Consider the following 21,576-nt stretch of genomic DNA (forward strand, 5'->3'; position numbering starts at 1 on the left):
TCAGAGCGAATACTTCTCTCTAAGAAGATTTCATCTCTTTCCATGCTCGTCGTGAATAACAATTTTCGCACTCGATACATAATATACTTATCACCAACATAATTAAAACACCTAAATAGTAAACCAATCTTTTCTTTAAGTCATATGGTGGATTTCACCAGACGTGAAAAATCTCATAGAAACTAACTCAAATACACATCAAATGCTCATAGAATAATAAAATATCTACATTGATGCTAAAATTGGTACTACGGTTTCTATGGTTCCGTTTCAAACTAACCTTATTTCCTGGATTACAAGTTGTTTGATTTGTTAATACTATTTCTTGCACATAAGCTACACCAGTTGCTGTTTTGGCAATAGCACCAGTATCAGTTTCTCTCTCTTTCTCTCTCTCTCTCTCTAATCTATCGTAGCTGTTTAGTATCTGAGATCGACGAATGCATCGGTAAAATAAACGAGGATATATCTAATATTAAAACCTGGGCAACAGTAAATAAACTCTCTCTCAATCTAAAGAAGATTCAAGCAATCGTGTTCAGAGCGTCGTTATAAACAATTTTAAGCAGGCTGAGCATGCTACGCTTGGTACACCATCAGAACCAATCAATTTCTACCTTTAGTACGCAACCTTGGGTGCTAATGGATGCAAAACTCTCTTTCATAGATCGTGAGCATTTATCTAAAAACTAACTCAACTTTTTCAACTATTCAACATAACCAAATACACTGATCATTGATGGCAAACACTTTAACTCTAATTTATGCCTCACGTAAACTATTGCAGATTGCACTACAAGGTCTTGGTACTGTTCTCGATCTGAAGCTCCAACGTATTGTGAATCGCAGTGTTAGGTACGTCTATGGTCTTAGGGCTGATCAATTAATATCGGGTCACCGCCGTCAACTAGGCTGGCTAAACTTAGAGAATACCAGACTACTTTACACTGCCATGTTAATTTACAAAGTAATAAATTCTAATGTACCTCAATACCTTGCAAGTACTCTCATGGTACTTGCAACAAGTCGACCAACTCGTAACCAACAGCCACAACAAGCCTTGATAGTACCAATTACAAACCGACACCTATAAATACGCCTTCTCTGTAACTGCACCTCTCATATGGAACTCAATTCCTACAAGGATTCGTGAGTCAGACTCACCCTTAAATTTCAGATTGAAACTTACACACTGGCTACAACACCGTGAATCATCCTGACCAACATCACCACCATATTATATTATATTATATTATATCATACTACATTAATATCATGTAATATATCACTCACATACATATATATTCTGGCACACAAATGTATACACTCGAAATGCACGCATTGAAATGCACTCTATTCTTACATTCTTTCTCACTCACTCACACGCACTCGTACTACCATTTTAAATCAACTGAACATTCTTTCAAACTTTACTTTTAAGATACAAATCATAAGATTTAAAAAAAAAAAAACATACTCTCTGTAAATATAGTTACTACTACTTTGTTTAAATTTTAGACAATAAAAATTATTATCAATCAATCAATCTCTCTTGATGCTTCACCAGGCTGATAAGATGATAAGTTTATAAGTTTATAAGTTCTTTATAAGTTCTGGACAGATGTTTTTCCAATGCCTAGGCTTTGAACTAGGTTTTCATGTGAAAGCTCCATGTTAACCAGTTTTCAGCTCCTCGTAATTTTTGTGTTTTTGAAACTTCAACAATTTTTTCCATTAATGCTTTATTAAAATACACTGAGACACTATTGAATCTTTTTTAATATTGTTATAAATTTCTTGGTTTTTATTTGCATTGCTACTCTGAGGTGGGCTAACCTCGGAAAATAATGTCTTGAAGATCTTAACTCAATAAATAAATTTTTTGCAATTAATTTATTTAACGTTAATTAGTTATGGATAATTTGACTCACACTAGGCCCATAACCAGTTGATTATTCACAGTTGAATAAAGGATTCCAAGAATAATAAACGATTAATACTTTAGTATTATGAATGCAATTTATTTAAACATGTGCTCGATAGTAGTATATAGCTCTGAAGAAGGATTATATTCACGTTACGAACTTACAAAGTCAGTGAGAATAGGAAGGACTATAGAGACGAAGTTCCAGACAGAACTTTACAATATTGCCTCTGAGGTCAGGTGCATTAAACATTAAACAATAAGATAGTGTTGGTGCAAGGTAATACAGATATTAACTTGTTTTTCCAACAATAACGTTCAACAACTTCAGCTCGTGTACTAGTTTTTTAGCGTGACAATATATACACAAATACATAGGCGTATAGCACGTATAAGTAGTATGGTAGATGAGATAGGTGCGTTAAATGTGGGGAAAAAACGAAACAAATTGTGGACATTTAGGCTGAGAAAATTCTGTTTTAATAAGATCTTGTACCTGGCTTTTACAGAGTGTTATATCTATTTTATAATATATCGGAAAAATTCAAGGATCCCGTGTAGGAATCACCAAGACTCACAACACGGCCATTCATAGTTCATCGTTGGCAAACGACTGGCCTATTCTTGGACCGCCAATTCATGGTTCTGATCCATGGCCGAGCCTTAGCTGACTCGTAGATGGCCCATGATTGTTAACCATGCATCGGCCAAGCCTTGGCTGATTCTTAGATTGCTGATGATTGGCAAAAATGCATGGGCCAAGCCTGGCTAACTCTTTAAAGGCCATTGCTTGGTTGCCGATCATTGGCCAATCCTTGGCTGATACATTAACGGCTATTGCTTGGTTGCCAATCATCAACCAGGCCTTGGTAGACTTTCAAAGGCTATTGCTTGGTTGCCAATCATTGGCTAATCCCTGGTTGATATATTAATGGCCATTGTTTGGTTGCCAATCATCGGCCGATTTTTGGCAGGTATTCGATTGCCGTTGCTTGGTTGCCATCGATTGGCCAAGTCTTCGAATCCTTTAATGGCCAACGCATGGTTGCCATCACTGGCCAAGCTTCAGCTGACTCTCGGGCGGCCAAGAAGTGGTCTTTTGTTGATTTCATTCAAATCAGAAACTTATCCATAAGTTTCGTTATAGCCGCCGTGGCTGAGTGGTAATGCTTTGAGATAGCGCACAGAAACTTGAGTTCAAGTCCAGGTAGAGTCAAAACTCAGTAGTGTTTAATCATAATGCCTTTAATTAATTGACAATGGTTTATTTAATAAAAGCCAATTGTTAAATAATCAATGAATATTTTTTTTTTTTTTTTTTTCTTTTAATGGAATTAATAAATGGGCCATACTTAGTTTACTCTTGAGAGACCAATGGGCCATCAATGGCCGTTCATTGGCTGATACTTGGTCAATCATTGAGCCAATCTTGGGGAACATCATTAGGCCATTCTTGTCAGCCAATATTAAATTACCGTAACGCTCCAGGCTTGGCGCATTAATGGCTCATCAATGCTTGCCGATTATTGGCGGAAGTTTGCCAAGCATCGGACGATCCTAACGGGTTTCTTGATAATGTTAAATTTGAATTATTCATGAGCAATTTCTTATTTTGCAAAACATGATGATATTGAATGATATTTTTAGCTGAATTTGAATATTAATAATTATTGAATAGCGAAAATTCATGGGTAGTTTATGAAAAAATCCACGTAATAAATTTCAAAGATGAAATTTAGATTGATGATTTTTTAAATCATAGCCAAAAAAAAAATTAAAATTTTTATTATTAATATTTTTTTATCAAGCACCACAAATTTATTAAAAAAAGAAGAAAATTCGAAAACTAATTTTTCAATTCATATAATATATTTATTATTATATGAATACCCATGGAAAAATCGTCAGATCAAATCAGATCTAATTTGATCTGAGCCCGATCTATTTTTGATCTAATTTGATATGGCTCCAATAAGATTTGATCCGATCAGACCTGGTTTCATATCAAATCATATCTTACCAGATCAAACTTGATCTGTGACGAGATCAAATATTATCTGACCAGATCAAACTTGATCTGCACTCAAATCAAACTAGATCACGGGCGAATGAATGTTTAAGAAGACAAATTTTTCTTAAGTTTTATAATCACTGCCGTGGTTAAGTAGATAAGGCTCTGGAATTTCACACCAGAAGCATTGAGTTCAAGTCCGAGTGATGTCAATTATTTATCGTAAAAATATAGAATTTTTGATTGTATTTGATTAAAACTATAAGAAGAAAAACCAAATTCTTCAATCGAGCATTGACTAATTTAAAATTATTTTTATTAAATTATTAAATTTTTATTCAGATCAAGTCAAATCTGAAATTGTCTTATAATTCTTATCTGGCTTTATCTGGAATAAGCCAGATCAAATTTGATCTGACGATATTTTCCTGGGTACCTTTTGTTTAATTTCACTTAAATTCGAGTTTAAAAATGTGAATGCAATATTGAAATTGTTTACTATTAGTTAAATAAATTCACTTATCAATATTAGCTCTAAATAACACAATGATATTTACTCCAAAATAACACAAAGTCAACCCTTGCCATAATAATGCAAAGGGCTGCTGAAAACTGCACTCTGGAGTGCTGCGAGTGCCAGGTAGAAAAGTCATGTGTAGCAGGGCCAGATTCCAGCTTGAAACTGATCGGGACATTTTCGTGTGATGCTGTCTTAAAGGAATATATTAACATGAAAAAAATTTTACTGACTATAATGTTAACGAGCTATCTGCGTAGTAAAATCCTGTTGATCCGAGAAAAATATATTGTCTAAAAAAGACAAAAGAATTCAACAAAAACATATTGAGAAAAATATCCTGTTGTGATTTGAGATATTTTTCGGTTCTTTTTGGTTGTCTCTCGGGTCCCTAGCTTGATATCCTTTCTCTCTCTCTCTCTTTATTTTGAATAATAAAATTAGCTTATCAATCTATTTTTTCATCTGTTTTTTCTCTTTTTTTTTTCTCAATTTTATAAATATTGCGTTTGGCAACGGTTGCTGTGGAGTCAAGCATTCTCTTTTTTTTTTTATTAATAAAATGAACTTATTATTTCGTTTCTTCGTCTGTTTTTTAGGTGCGTGAACCTAGCCTTGCATAACCCGTGAAGGAGAAAACAACTTGGCCAAGCAATGGGCCAAGCCTGGCAAAATGTTGCCAAGTCTTGGCTGCCAGTCTTGGTCGGTGCTTGCACCAAGCTTGGGGATTGACACCAATTGAAGCTTGGCCAAGACTTTCAAAAATTTAATAATTTTATTAAAAAAAACCATTTTTTAATTGTTTAAACAATTTAATTTTTTTTTTAAATTGTAACGAAATTTATTATTTCGCTGGTTCTCGAAATAAATAATTAACAAAAGAGCTCTAATTATTTATTTGCATGTCAACTGAATTGTTAACAATTAATAGGAGTTAATTGTTAATAATTGTTAATAATTCTAAGGTCCACTGCATGGGCACTGTGGAGGGTCAAGTCTACTACGAGTGGTGTCAGTGTGGCACATGTTTCGTATATATTCGAGGTCCCGTAGTAGACTTGATACGTTAAACCTCGACCGGTGCTAGTTTTCCCCTCCATCCGTCAAAAAGACGAACTCTCCGAAGGCTACGGGCTGGATCGGATACCTATTCGTGATGCGGGCTAGGAAAGCGTGCTGCGCATGTCCGGGACGATAGGTGGGAAAGCGCGCGAGTGGGGATTCAGAGGACTCACAGTAGCTTAGCACAGAACGCTATCGTTGGACGACACAACTTGTCTGGCTCTCGAACTGATCACTTCTCTTCTCTTGACTGGCTCTCTTGGTTCACTACTGGTTCTCTCGACATCGTTTGGATCTCTCGTAAACGCTCCCTAGGTATCAGACGTTAAGTCCTGGTGAAACTCTGTCTGAATTTCCAATGATGGACTAATACTAATGATCACGCTATATGGTTCTCTCATTATAATAATAATAATTATTATATTCTCGCTACATAATATGTATGTGATGGTTAAACCATCATTACACATAAATGTGTATGTGTGAGTTCACGAATGGATCGCTGTAAATAAATAATAATAATAATAATATTGAGATATATTATTATTGCAATGGCAACGTATGTGTAAGACCTGGTCACGGGTGGATCGCTGTATGGTTCCCTATACAGAATACATATCTCACATGTAGAATATTTGCTCCTACACTTATGATACTTGTGACGTCAGTATTTTGCTATAGTATAGTAGCAATGTAATATAGGCGTATGTAATACATTATGCTTGGTTCACGATAGTTCCCTCAGGTTTGGTTACGTATTTCATAGTCCGATCAGGTGGACCGCGCCCCTCTACCATTTCTAAGACTGAGTTAGGTTCTCGTATTTTGTTCTCGTTACTCCTATGGCTGTTGGCTTCCGAGATAACCAACATGGCTCCCCCCGGTGATTTTGAGGAGGATGGTGAGAAATCCTCGTTGTTAACCTTGGCCGATAGTTCTCGCCGTGCAGGTCAGAAAATCGGTTACAAAATATAATTGAGAACTTATTTTACTTAAATTTACATTACAATCATGGCAATCCAAGAATCAAGCGACACTCGGCCGATATATAAATTTTATTTCTTTTTTTTTTTTTTTTATCTTTTATTTTTATAATCAATTAATTCATTGTTCTCTGTTGTATTATCTTTATGTTCATAACAAAAATCACATACGTCAGTGCGAGGTTTTTTGAACGTGAAATTTAAATGATGGTTGAAAAATTTTGAGTACGTAGATTCTGTTTAAGAAAGAGTTTCATTACCAGTTTCTTCAATATAATATTCAGTAAATAGTTGATATAAATTTGTTAATGATAATTCAGGATGGTCAAACGTTAGTAGCTTACATTTTTCCAAACTATAATGAAAATTAGAGTGAGGTAATGACAAGCAATGATTTTTATTTAACAATTTTAATTCATCAGTTAATTTTAAATTATGTTGTTCGTGTGTGCCTCGATTATCATTTAAAGATTCATTATTCAACAATTTTTTTTGTATTGTAGCAAATCTGTGTTTTGTGATTTGTAATAGTTGACATGAAAAAATTTGGCAATCTTCAACCCGACTGTAGATACAATGAAAATAATAATTCCAAAATTTCGGTTTATTGTCTTGAAAATTAATATCAGCCGGAGGATTTTTCAAAATCGTAAGTCCACTCAACATTATATTCTGACATTTATAATCACCATTTAATGTCCAAAAATTGTCGAAAAATATTTTTTGATAGGATTCATTAACTTTTTCAAAACATTTTTTAGAGCAATAACTCGTAATGTGAATAAATTCTTTTGATTGTATAACTATATTTGAGGTATTTGTATATTGTTGTCCCTGAAAAATATTGGAAAAAAAAAAATTATGTAATCAGCTAACAAGACTTTTATTTAATTTAAAGATATCAAATATGTGGATATATATTTATATACATGAACCAATAATAAATTCAAGAGCTTGAGAAAAGCATTCTTACCTCGTTTCTAGCTTTTTTATTTTCATTTCGTTTCCAACTAGCTTCATTTCTACCTCTTTTACGACACGTTAATTTTTCACTAATATTATTTACAGACATTTTATTGTATTTTTAAATAATATAATGAATAAATTTTTAACTTAAAAAACCAACTTTTTTCTACAAATAAAAACTTGGAAAAATACAATCTTGTCAAGACAATACACAAGAGCATTCTGAATTGATATGACAACAAATAAATAAAAAAATGTAAAAACAAAACACGATCAACAAAAAAAACAAAAAAAAAAAAAACAGTAAAAATCAGAGCATAATTTTTATTGTTATTTCGTATGAATTATTTCTATTGGAAAATATACCATTAATTCTTTGTCAGCAGCATTTTTATGTGTTGTCGGTACATGAACCACGTCAATCTATTTTACAAGTAAGTAAATATGATAAAAAACAAATATTTTTACAAATTTATTTAAATTAAATTAATTCTTATTACTTGCGCATCATTTAGTTGTTGAATGACTTTTTCGCTTTCTATAAGAACGTCACATACTACAAGAAAGTCAGCTTCTCTATAAAAGTCATAATATTTATTCCTGATGGCTTCAGAAATTAATGATGCTGATTTATTGTATGGAACAGGACAGCATTCAAGATTCCAGTATATGCCAATGGGAGGTAATGATGATGATGATTCTGATTTTGTTGGTCGTTTAATTGGATGATTGTTAATTGAAAAGTTTTTCTGAGGTTTAAGAACCTAAAATCAATAATAAATAATTCCAATTAACAAGTTTTAATAATTATGAAAATATTTAAAAAGATACCTTGGCTGATTCACTTGTTCGTTTCATAAGCTTCATCAAGTTATGATGTTCATTAGCACATGAAATGAGTGCTTTTGATGGATGATTGTTATGCAATAATATTACATACATTTTTTTTCTATGTCGAAGATCACTAAGATCAGGAGCAAAATTAATATCACTTGATATTAATGCGACTGTTGCTGTATTACCGTGAATATCAGCGAATCTACGCACTGATTGTTTTAATTTTTCATAAGCTGCGTTTTTAGATGTTGATGAAATATGGATCAACTTGACCTATTTTTAAGTATTAAAAAATATTAACAAAGGCTTTTTAGAAATTAATTTAAATTAAATTAATTGATTTTTACCTTTGATTTAATTAAATCTTTAATGTCTTTTTCAGTTTCTTTCGTGACATCGCACACAACAACAAATTCAATTTCATTATACCCATTAGAAAATGTACTCCTAGCAATTTGTGTTAGAACTTCAGCTGTTTTGCCTTTTGGTACACGGACGTTTTCTATATCCCAGAATAATGCCATGGAATTTAATGATGATGATTGGGATTTTGTTACTGGTTCTTGTTTGCTTAGGTTTGGTTATCATCGTTACATTGTGAATATTTGGTAACATGACCAAATAAATTTTTTTTCATGTAACGAAAATTTCGAGAAAAAAAAATTTTTTTTTTAATCATAAAAATACAATTCGGGGTCTATAAAACTAATACAAATGAAATTTATGTTTAATTGTTTATATTTATAAATATTATTTTATGCACATATAATTTGCCGAACATCAGCCGAAGGGCGGTTGATCTTTGTATTGTCATGGATAATATTCAAGTAAAACAAACATTTGTCTTTAATTATTGCTGCTATGGTTGAGTAGTTAAGGCTCTGGACTTTCATCAAGAAGCTACCGTGTTCAAGTTCAGGTGATGTGTAAAAATTTGTGGTCTAAATCTTTCGGTCCAATAGATCATTAATTATATAAATAAAAAAATGAAATTGTTTAAACAATTTGAAATTGTTTTATTTTTTAAATCAATAAACTTTTGGAATCTTAGTAGATCCACTTAGATCTCAGTATATCTAATTAGATCTAAGTATATCTAATTAGGTCTAATGAGATCTAGTTATATACGAGTAGATCGCGCCACTTTGCGGATCTAATTATATCTAAAGCAGTTAGATCTAATTTGATCTACGTAGATCTAATTTGATATACGTAGGTCTACGCGATTTTTTCCTTGGTAATAAACATCTATAAATTGGTGAGATTACATACATACATGCAGTGTTGGGTAGGTATGAAACCCATTGTAATTTACAATGTAATTTACATGTAATTTACACCTTGTTTTGTACATGGTAAATTACACGACTTGCACGTCTCGCCGTGGAGAGTCTGGAACTATGTATTTCGTAGCCATTTTGCAAACATATGTTTTATGTTTTCATTACTCCCGATGTTTATTGTTATTTGTTGTTATTCTTATTATTATTATGTTTTCGAGTTAGCATAAATTTGTTCTTTTGTTATTTTAAAAAAACTGTAAACAATATCAAGTGTTAAAATTGTAAACAATTTTAATATAAAAATTATAAATTATTAATTTAATTCGATCTCATTATTATTTTATTTCATTCAATGTTACTTGTGACTTCTAAAAACCGAAAGACTGTACTTAAGACGTATTCTATAGTTGTTTAAATAAAAATAATACTAAACGTCGTTAAATACAAATATCTAAATATTTTTAATAGCTGAATAAAAATTTGGCTTAACTATAATTTTTCGTGTTTAACAGATAATTCGTATTTTAATAATGAACTAAAGATAATATAAAGTGTAACCGATTTTCTGACCTGCACGGCGAGAACTATCGGCCAAGGTTAACAACGAGGATTTCTGCATCCTCCTCTAAATCACCGGGGAGCCATGTTAGTTATCTCGAAGCCAACAACCGTGGAGTCACGAGAACTAATTCGGGAGCCTAACTCAGTAGAAATGGTAGAGGGCGCGGTCCAGCTGATCGGATGAAATACGTAACCAAACCTGAGGGAACTATCGTGAACCAAGCATAATGTATTACATACGCCTATATTACATTGCGACTATACTATAGCAAAATATTGACGTCACAAGTATCATAAGTGTAGGAGCAAATATTCTACATGTGAGATATGTATTTTGTATAGGGAACCATACAGCGATCCATCCGTGACCAGGTCTTACACATACGTTGCCATTGCAATAATAATATATCTCAATATTATTATTATTATTTACAGCGATCCATTCGTGAACTCACACATACACATTTATGTGTAATGATGGTCTAACCATCACATACATATTATGTAGCGAGAATATAATAATTATTATTATTATAATGAGAGAACCATATAGCGTGATCATTAGTATTAGTCCATCATTGGAAATTCAGACAGAGTTTCACCAGGACTTAACGTCTGATACCTAGGGAGCGTTTACGAGAGATCCAAACGATGTCGAGAGAACCAGTAGTGAACCAAGAGAGCCAGTCAAGAGAAGAGAAGTGATCAGTTCGAGAGCCAGACAAGTTGTGTCGTCTAACGACGACGTTCAGTGCTAGGCTACTGTAAGTCCTCTGAATCCCCACTCGCGCGCTCTCCCACCTATCGTCCCGGACATGCGCAGCACGCTTTCCTAGCCCGCAACACGAATAGGTATCCGATCCAGCCCGTAGCTTTCGGAGAGTTCGTCTTTTTGACGGATGGAGGGGAAAACTAGCACCGGTCGAGGTTTAACGTATCAAGTCTACTACGGGACCTCGAATATATACGAAACATGTGCCACACTGACACCACTCGTAGTAGACTTGACCCTCCACAGTGTCTATGCGGTGAACCTCAGAATTATTAACAATTAACTCCTATTAATTGTTAACAATTCAGTTGACATGCAAATAAATAATTAGAGCTCTTTTGTTAATTATTTATTTCGAGAACCAGCGAAATAATAAATTTCGTTACAAAAGATATATTATAACTTTTTCTACAGAACACCAAATAATTATGTAACATGTAATTAATAAATATCTGATACAAAAAAATTATTATTTTTTTCTTGTGTAATATTAATATAAAATTCTTGGTTTATGCAAAGTCGTTTAAAATTTTTTAATTATAAGACTAGCCGAAAATGTATTATAAGTCATTTTTTAGTTAATTAAAATAACGATAAATTTATTCATATTCAGTTAAATAATCGTAATTATTAAAAGAACTAATATGCAAAAATCATGCTTATTTTTTAAGTTTTTTAACTAACTTTTCTTTTTTTGGCACACATATTACTAAATTTTTTTGTTTATGCTATTGATTATGATATTATAATGAACTATATTATATAAACTCATCTAATAATTATGATCGTTCGTTTATTTATCTATTACGGAGGCTAGGAGCCATAGGCTCAGCCGCAGTCTTGAATTCATCGGCGAAAAAAAAAGCTATCTCTCACGAACTAAGTAACCAAGAGACTTCGTACTAGGCTCAAGAGAAGCGCATTAAAAAACTCTATCGCCCGCGTAATAGGTTTTTTGCTCTATTGATAATAGTTTTTAAATAATATAATGAATAAAAGACCGAATAATAAATTTTTAACTTAAAAAACCAACTTTTTTCTACAAATAAAAACTTGGAAAAATACAATCTTGTCAAGACAATACTCAAGAGCATTCTGAATTAATATGACAACAAATAAATAAAAAAATGTAAAAACAAAACACGATCAACAAAAAAAACAAAAAAAAAAAAAAAGATGTGTGTTATTGTACGCACAGGGAAGTGAAACTTCTTTAGTAATTCTACCAAATAGTAATTGAAAGATCTCTCGTTGCATTAATATATTTTTGACTAGTTGTCTTTTTCGCTCTCATTCCGAGTCAACTATTATGTTCATTCAGTCATTAACAATTATGATAGAAATTTTTAAATTTATTGATTAGTTATAATATTAAGGTTCTTTGTAAATGAAATTCTAATTTAAAAACTTAACACAGAATATAATTTTATATAAATATTTATTTATTGAACCACTAGTCAGCTGAACACTTCTATTACTATTTTATGTATACATTCATTCTGTTTTATGTATATATTCATGAAATACTGAGTTTTTTCAGTTGCTCTTTTATCTTCAGGATTTTTGTCGGGATGATATCTTTTAATATTTTCCCGATATATCAACTTTAGATGACTTAAGCTTTTAATATTTTTGAATATTGAGTCAATTTCAGCCTCGTAATCTGACATGTTACAGCCTGAAAAATATAAATAAAATCAATACAAATTATAATGGAAATAAATTTAATTTTAATTTAGTAGCTATCTCTTCAATATTTAAATAAAAAAAAAAGACCTGGTAACATTTGTTGGGTCATGTGGCCAGCGTTACCTGTTGAAAATTGAAATTTTCAATACTCCGCTAGAGCCATTGTTGATTTTATTGCTTAGACATATTTTAACCGTTAATTAACGAAAACATTATTCATATTTAAAAGAAAGGCAATAGAGTTTTTCAAAGCTTTTTTTGGAGCCTCATAAACATTTTATTTCAACTCTATGATGACATTTTTTGGTCCGTTTTTTTTATTTTTTTTTCGGCGAGCCATAACTTTTGTTATAATCAAGATAGGGAATTCGTATTAGGCTCAAATTATGCGCCTAAAAAAAATCTAGTGACGGCATTACGGTTTTTTTTTTCTCTCAATAACAGTTTAAAACTTAAGACTTTAAGACTAGTCTCATTCGGTCGCGTCTCGCGAGAACAGAGACCAGACCATTCAGATCTCCTTCAGTCAATAAAACGATACCGATACCGAGACCGAGAGTATCGACTGAAAGTCTCGCCGGTATCGCGAGACTTTGAAAATTTCAGATCGAATTTTTTTTTTTTTTTTTTCTTTCTCGTAACGAATCGTATTGAAAAGAAGAACTGTTATGCAGTACAATACTGCACAGTAAGACAATGCACAGTAAGACATTGACGCTACAGTCACAACGAGATATCTACAAGCCTTATGTACCTATGAAAATTGTAAAGTTACGCCAATTATATTTTCCTAAACTGATATTTTTTGTATCTGATATTTTAAAAGCAGTATTTTACTTCGTGGAAGGAAAAATACATATCAATGAAGAAAAAAAGAAAAAAATCTATTATTTGTTTATGAAATTTCTAAAGTCTTTTGTCCAACTACTTCATTGATTTTTAAAATTTAAAGTTTCAACTTCGAACATTCTTTCTTTTTATATTTTTTTCGGAAATATTATTTTAGAAATTCTAAAAATTATTAAATTATGTTATAATTTTGTATGATTTAATTTATCAATTTTATTGATATAAAATATTAATTAAAATAATTCAATATTTATTTTAAAATATTGAATAATATAATAATAATGTTTTTATTTCATATGAATTTTTAATAAAATATTTATATATTATTCAATCATTTAATTCAATTTAAATGATTGAATAATATATAAATAAACAATTAGTTTCTATTCTTTTATATTTACTTAACGAAAAATATTAGTATAAAAGCGAGACCCGGCGATACTTTGAGACGAGACCGAGACGAGACCGAGACCGAACCGAGACCGATACCGAGACTCGCTGAATCTCGTCTCGTCTCGTTATGAAGCCTAACAGTTTTCGAGCAAAAAAATTAAATATCCGAATTTTTTGTCAAATTTTGAAGTTTTTTTTTTATTTTCTCAAAAACTATTATAGATAGGGGAAAAAACCCATTAAGCGGGCGATAGAGTTTTTTGAGACGAATAATATGAGCCTTATACGAAGTCTCTCTTTTGATTTCGCGTTGAGTTATTCATTGCGCCGTTTTTAAGTTTTTTTTCGGCGAGCCATAACTTTTGTTATAATCAAGATAGGAAGTTCGTATTAGGCTCAAATTATGTGCCTCAAAAAAATCTAGTAACGGCATTAGGGGTTTTTTTCTCTCTCAATAACAGTTTTCGAGAAAAAAAAATTAAATATCAGAATTTTTTTCTTTTAATTTTATAGTTTTTTTCTTTTTTTTTCAAAAACTATTATAAACGGAAAGGAATTTTGCAAAGCGGGCGATAGAGTTTTTTGAGACACAAAAATTAAGCCTAATACGAAGTCTCTACTATGATTTTGCGTCGAGTTATATATTGCGCCGTTTTTATAACTTGTAAAATTTTCACATGAAAACGTATGTACTATTTTAAGTTACATAAATAATAATTTAAGAATGATGAAATATAAAACAGAAAAGATTCACGAATAAAAACCTTTGGTGATAAATACTCTCTGATGGAAAGTTTAGACACCACAAATTTTAAAGAAAAAAAAATTTTTCAAAATTTACATTTTAGTTTTTTGATCAAAAACTATCATTAATAGAGCAAAAAACCTATAACGCGGGCGATAGAGTTTTTTAATGCGCTTCTTTTGAGCCTGGTACGAAGTCTCTCGGTTAGTTAGTTCGTAAGTTATGAGCGTTTTTTTCTTTTCGCCGATGAATTCAAGACTGCGGCTGAGCCTATGGCTCCTAGCCTCCGTAAAAAAAAAAAAAAACAAAACGAACTATTTGATGTTAAAAAAATTTAATGTCAAATAATGATCGATTTTTTTAACATCTTTTTTATGAGCGAATTAACCACAAACACATGATGGTGCTTCATCGCCGCCACCATGTATTTGTTCTATTATGATTGCTGCTGTTTATATATGATCAATATTGTTATTGTTATTTTGATTTCCACTCGGTACATCATTTATTAAATTATTATTTACTCCTGTTGTTGTTGTTTCATTGAATGATTCAATATTTAATCATCTGTTCCATTTTTTTGTCCTTAACAAATTCATTCAAGATCTTGAATTTATTTCGATCATGGCAAGCACAAGCACTTGAATAACCACTATCTTGTGTATTATTTGATTATTGAACAGATTTATTTCAAATACTCATTATTTGATTTAAAATATTATTACAACTACCAGTACAAGTCTCATGAAAATTACCAGACATTGGTATAGCACCTGGTCCTATTTTAAATTTTACTGATTTAGGATTACCAGTACATTTATCAGATGTTTTTGATAATATTTCAGTGTCATTAATTGTCTCTTGAAATCCTATACAATCTAAATTACCATCTTTGCTATCTTTACGTTCACGTGGTACCACATTTTATTCACATATTATTTATTGTTGTTTGGTATTGTGATTATGATGTTGCTGTCGTATTATGTCAAGCACTTGAATAACCACTATCTTGGGTTTTATTTGTTTATTTGACAAATTCATTTTCAATACTCATTATTTGATTAAAAATATTATTACAACCACCAGTACAAGTCTCATGAAAATTACCAGACATTGGTATAAGATCTAGTCGTATTTTAAATTTTACTGATTTAGGATTACCAGTACATTTATCACATGTTTCTAATAATATTTTAATGTCATCAATTGTCTCTTGAAATCCTATACAATCTAAAATACGATCTTCACTATCTTTACGTTCACGTAGTACCAAATTTTATCCACATATTATTTATTGTTGTTTGGTATTGTGATTATGATGTTGCTGTCGTATTATGTCAAGCACTCCCTGGTGGAAATATTACTATTATCTTGTGTATTATTTGTTTATTTAACAGATTAATTTTAAATACTCATTATTTGATCAAAAATAACATAATAAATTATATATTGTATATAATAAAAGTTTTAACCTTAATATTCACCTTTGTCTCTTGTGACGATGTCACAATGTAAAAAAAAATAATATAATAATATATTTGTAAATGATGAGTTCGGGTGACTGACGCCAGAGGGCTACGCACCGTTTGGCTTTTTCACAGCCGCCCAGTATACACGCTTTGCTTAACCGGGAGCGTGTGGCAAGGAAAAGTTGGCTATTTTTTGTACAGATTAAATGCTTTGGTTTTAGCTCTTTGCCAACTGGAAACGGTGGCATGTACAGAGACCCCCAGAGCGGCAAATCGTGGTATGCCCAGTGGTAAGCCCGCTTACCCCCACGATATTGTTCTGAAGTGTGTGTATGAGAGAGAATGTGGTAGTACTGGCAACGGACTACAGATTAGAGTAAGAAGTAGTACTGGCAACGGACTACAATTAGACCAGGTGGTAGTACCGGCAACGGACTACTTAGCGGCAGTACCGGCAACGGACTGCCTACAATTAATTGCGATTACCACTGGGAACGGGGTATGAGTAATTAAGGAAAAAGAGTTAGCTAGACCAGAAGTGAGATCCAGGGCGCGTACACCGCGGGGACTCACAAAACCACGAAACCACGGGATCTTGGGCGCGTACATCGCGGAGATTCACGATATCAAGAAACCACGAAACTACGAGTAAAGTCAAGTAAAATTTGGTATAATTGAATGTTGTAATTGGATAATTGAATATTATAATTTGATAATTGAATTGGGTTATTAAATTGGGTAATTGAGATAATTGAATAATAGAATTGAATAATTCAAAGCCGTCTAATTTAACGTACTGGACGAGTTATTTTTCGTCAACGAAGATTTTGAGTAATTGATTGTCATTAATAAACACTGTAATTTTAATTGATTTGCATTATTGTATTAATTGGAGAACCCTGAACCACCTACCAGAACTGAGCCGGCAACAAGTTTTAACATTTTGGTATTTGAACCTATTGTGAATATTATAAAGTATCACGAATTCACGAAAGGTTCATTACACTCTTGAATCTTTCATGAAACTAAAACTTTAAACAAATTTTTTTGTATCGTTGTCAAGGGAATAAATAAATAAAACAAGATGAAAAATAATTTAAAATTACTTACCTTCATACCGTTACTTTCGTTGCATCCATCTTTTGTTTTTTTTTTTTTACTGCCCATTCTAAAGAAGTTTCACTTCAAAAAACAGTAAAAATCAGAGCATAATTTTTATTGTTATTTCGTATGAATTATTTCTATTGGAAAATATACCATTAATTCTTTGTCAGCAGCATTTTTATGTATTGTCGGTACATGAACCACGTCAATCTATTTTACAAGTAAGTAAATATGATAAAAAACAAATATTTTTACAAATTTATTTAAATTAAATTAATTCTTATTACTTGCGCATCATTTAGTTGTTGAATGACTTTTTCGCTTTCTATAAGAACGTCACATACTACAAGAAAGTCAGCTTATCTATAAAAGTCATAATATTTATTCCTGATGGCTTCAGAAATTAATGATGCTGATTTATTGTATGGAACAGGACAGCATTCAAGATTCTAGTATATGCCAATGGGAGTTAATGATGATGATGATTCTGATTTTGTTGGTCGTTTAATTGGATGATTGTTAATTGAAAAGTTTTTCTGAGGTTTAAGAACCTAAAATCAATAATAAATAATTCCAATTAACAAGTTTTAATAATTATGAAAATATTTAAAAAGATACCTTGGCTGATTCACTTGTTCGTTTCATAAGCTTGATCAAGTTATGATGTTCATTGGCACATGAAATGAGTGCTTTTGATGGATGATTGTTATGCAATAATATTACATACATTTTTTTCCTATGTCGAAGATCACTAAGATCAGGAGCAAAATTAATATCACTTGATATTAATGCGACTGTTGCTGTATTACCGTGAATATCAGCGAATCTACGCACTGATTGTTTTAATTTTTCATAAGCTGCGTTTTTAGATGTTGATGAAATATGGATCAACTTGACCTATTTTTAAGTATTAAAAAATATTAACAAAGGCTTTTTAAAAATTAATTTAAATTAAATTAATTGATTTTTACCTTTGATTTAATTAAATCTTTAATGTCTTTTTCAGTTTCTTTCGTGACATCGCACACAACAACAAATTCAATTTCATTATACCCATTAGAAAATGTACTCCTAACAATTTGTGTTAGAACTTCAGCTGTTTTGCCTTTTGGTACACGGACGTTTTCTATATCCCAGAATAATGCCATGGAATTTAATGATGATGATTGGGATTTTGTTACTGGTTCTTGTTTGCTTAGGTTTGGTTGATTTTCAACATTCAGCTCAATCATAGTGACTATTCAGGACTATCTCTTTAAAACATAAAAATTAAATAATATATTTTTATTTATATAATTTAATTTTTTTTAGAGCTCAAGCACGCATGAATGGTGAAAACGTGTTTGATTCTAAAAGAACTGAAGTTTTTAAAAGATAAAGAAAATCGTCGAGCTCAAGGTAACTTGAATTGAAAATTCATCATTATATTTTGTTTGACCATTTTTTGAAATTAAATTATTATTCATCCAGGTTGTCAACTTGTCACTCTTCAACAGCCTGTTGTTTTAAAAATAAATACAATTATTGCTGAAAATCAATACCACCACCAACAAGACCATCATCATCACAAAAAAATAAAAATTCATCAAACATAGCAACACCACAAAAACCTCCAAGAAAACAATTATCAATATTTAAAAATAAAAAATTGGATCCATTTGATAAAACAATGAAACCACCAAATATTTTAACTTACGCTGATAATACAATTGCCAAAGAAAATATAAAAAAAGTACTTGAATTATCATTAAATATGGATAAACATACAGTTTATGAATTATCATCAAATGATGCTAAAAAAAGACCTGGTAACGTTTGTTGGGGCGTGTGGCCCGCGTTACCCGTTGAAAATTAAAAATTTTCAATACTCCGGCTAGGGCCATGATTATTTCAAATTATTGCTGAAATATATTTTAATGGTTTATTAACAATAACATTACTCGAATCAAGGCTTTTTTTGGAGCCTTATAAACATTTTATTTCAACTCTATGATGACATTTTTTGGTCCGTTTTTTTGATTTTTTTTTCGGTGAGTCATAACTTTTGTTATAATCAAGATAGGAAGTTCGTATTAGGCTCAAATTATGCGCCTTAAAAAAATCTAGTGACAGCATTGGGGTTTTTTTCTCTCAATAACAGTTTTCGAGCAAAAAAATTAAATATCCGAATTTTTTGTCAAATTTTGAAGTTTTTTTTTTTTTTCTCAAAAACTATTATAGATAGGGGAAAAAACCCATTTCGCGGGCGATAGAGTTTTTTGAGACGCATAATATAAGCCTTATACGAAGCCTCTCTTTTGATTTCGCGTTGAGTTATTCATTGCGCCGTTTTTCAGTTTTTTTTTGGCGAGTCATAACTTTTGTTATAATCAAGATAGGGAGTTCGTATTAGGCTCAAATTATGCGCCTCAAAAAAATCTAGTAACGGCATCACGGGTTTTTTTCTCTCTCATCAACGGTTTTTGAGAAAAAAAATTAAATATCGGAATTTTTTTTTTCAATTTTATAGTTTTTTTTTTTTTTCTCAAAAAACTATTATAAATGGGAAGGGATTTCGCAAAGCGGGCGATAGAGTTTTCTGAGACACATAAACTGAGCCTAATACGAAGTCTCTACTATAATTTTGCGTCGAGTTATTTATTGCGCCGTTTTTATAACTTGTAAAATTTTCACATAAAAACGTATGTACTATTTTAAGTTACATAAATAATAATTTAAGAATAATGAAATATAAAACAGAAAAGATTTACGAACGAAAAACCTTCGGTGATAGTAGTGTATCAAGGAGAGTTCTAGACCAGAGGGAGGTCGAAAAAAGGTAGATCGGCAAGGGGACAGGGGACTGCAACTCGGTCGGTAAAACAGAGATGGTAAAGAAATTTGTCATTTGATGGTGTGAAATCCTCAATTGTCATGTGTCGGTAATACAGATTTGGAAAATTTTTGTCATTTTAACGTGCGATTTTGTCATGTCTTATGTTTTTTGTCCCATATACCATTTGATGGTGTAAATTCCCAATTGTCATGTGTCGGTATTACAGACTTGACCGGGAAAAAATTAAATTTTGTTATTTTAACATGCGATTTATCATGTCCCATGTCCTGGGGTATAGCACAAGTCTCAAGTCCCATGTCTCATGTCCTATAAACATATATATTTTTAAATTGGATGTTGTTGTAACTAGGAAAAAATAAAAACGAAATATTAATTTTTTATTATTATTCATTCATTTTTCAATACTATCATAGGATTGTAAGCTGACGTCATCATTCAGTTTTTTAACTTGAATATCAATTCAACATGAAATTACAAAAAAATGATTCTCGTAGAATGTATTCAAAGATAAAAAAATGGAGAGTCATCAAAAAAGTAAAGTCAACTATATTTTTATTTTTCTAAAATCATATAAATCACGTCCAACGTGAAGACAATGATTTGAACGGGGCATCGAAACATGATCCACGACGTACGGCAAGCACGCGCGGTCATTGTAGATTCATTGTTTCAATCATGCATCGCTTTTTATTTTTTGCTTACTTTGCACATTTTTATTTTTCTTTTCAAGACAAATGTATTGTTCTTTTTATTTATTAAATATATTTTATGTTGATTGCACGGTAAATTATTCATCTTTCATTAGTCAGTGGTCAGTTGATCTCGCGGCAACTACTTCCTCCTGATTATTAAAAAAAATTATATATTTAAAAATGTATTCTATCGAAAGGTGAGAGAAGCTTGTTAACATTTTAAGTGCGGGTTATTCATCTGCAAATACTATTGAAAATATTGATCGATGGATCAAATGGGGTAGTGTAAATGTAAAACTATTGAATAAATTTTTGAAAAATTCAGCTGATTCAGTCGGTTTAAAAAAAAGAATCCAATTAGTAGTTGTTAGACTTACAACAATAATTGAAAAGCTGCAAGTGAAAAGAGAAAAGACATTACATCATGGTGCTGGTATGAGTACTCATCATGATGAACCAACATTGCATGACAGAGTAAAATGGAATGACTTGGAGAATATTTTTAAAGGAAATATCATAACCGGAAGTGTAACAAATCTTTATCATATAGGAATTGAAAATTTTTTGAGAGATGCTCAAACTGTTGTCAGCAAAAAACTAAAAGCTTTTTTGAAAAAAAAAATTAATCTCAAGATCAATTCATGTTTACATTGTGAATATGAAGTTTTAGAAGATGATACAGAAGTGAGAGAAATCAAATCTTTTATTACAAAAAATGCTGTTATACTTCCAACAACAGACCTGGATGAGTGGTTTAATGAACATTTTTTCGATCCATTATTAAAGAAAATTGAGGAGTTTAATCTTGGTATTTCCGGCTGGAGCTTGAAAAAAATTCAGAGCATTATCTTCACTGTATGCAAATATCAACCGTTGCATGGTG

The 21,576-nt window shown here is 31.4% G+C and overlaps 1 protein-coding gene across 1 annotated transcript; it reads right to left on the reverse strand.

The window, feature by feature from the left end:
- Positions 1-17,614: 17,614 nt before the first annotated feature.
- Positions 17,615-18,397, reverse strand: LOC122850346 (meiosis regulator and mRNA stability factor 1-like). Its single transcript, XM_044149505.1, has 3 exons — positions 18,137-18,397; positions 17,784-18,062; positions 17,615-17,716 (listed from the first exon to the last, which is right to left on the reverse strand). Exons 1-3 carry the CDS (start codon positions 18,395-18,397, stop codon positions 17,615-17,617), a joined length of 642 nt encoding a protein of 213 aa, XP_044005440.1.
- Positions 18,398-21,576: the final 3,179 nt, after the last annotated feature.

Source organism: Aphidius gifuensis, linkage group LG2, assembly GCF_014905175.1.
Source record: "Aphidius gifuensis isolate YNYX2018 linkage group LG2, ASM1490517v1, whole genome shotgun sequence".
Taxonomy (NCBI): Eukaryota; Metazoa; Arthropoda; class Insecta; order Hymenoptera; family Braconidae; genus Aphidius; species Aphidius gifuensis.

What these genes read in the sequence shown, in the direction of transcription:
- LOC122850346 (XM_044149505.1), bottom strand. Translation starts at nt 18,397, where the DNA reads ATGATTGAGCTGAATGTTGAAAATCAACCAAACCTAAGCAAACAAGAA. An exon ending in AAGATTTAATTAAATCAAAG is followed by an intron (nt 18,063 to 18,136) that starts GTAAAAATCAAT and finishes ACTTAAAAATAG; the next exon opens with GTCAAGTTGATCCATATTTC. An exon ending in GAACAAGTGAATCAGCCAAG is followed by an intron (nt 17,717 to 17,783) that starts GTATCTTTTTAA and finishes TATTGATTTTAG; the next exon opens with GTTCTTAAACCTCAGAAAAA.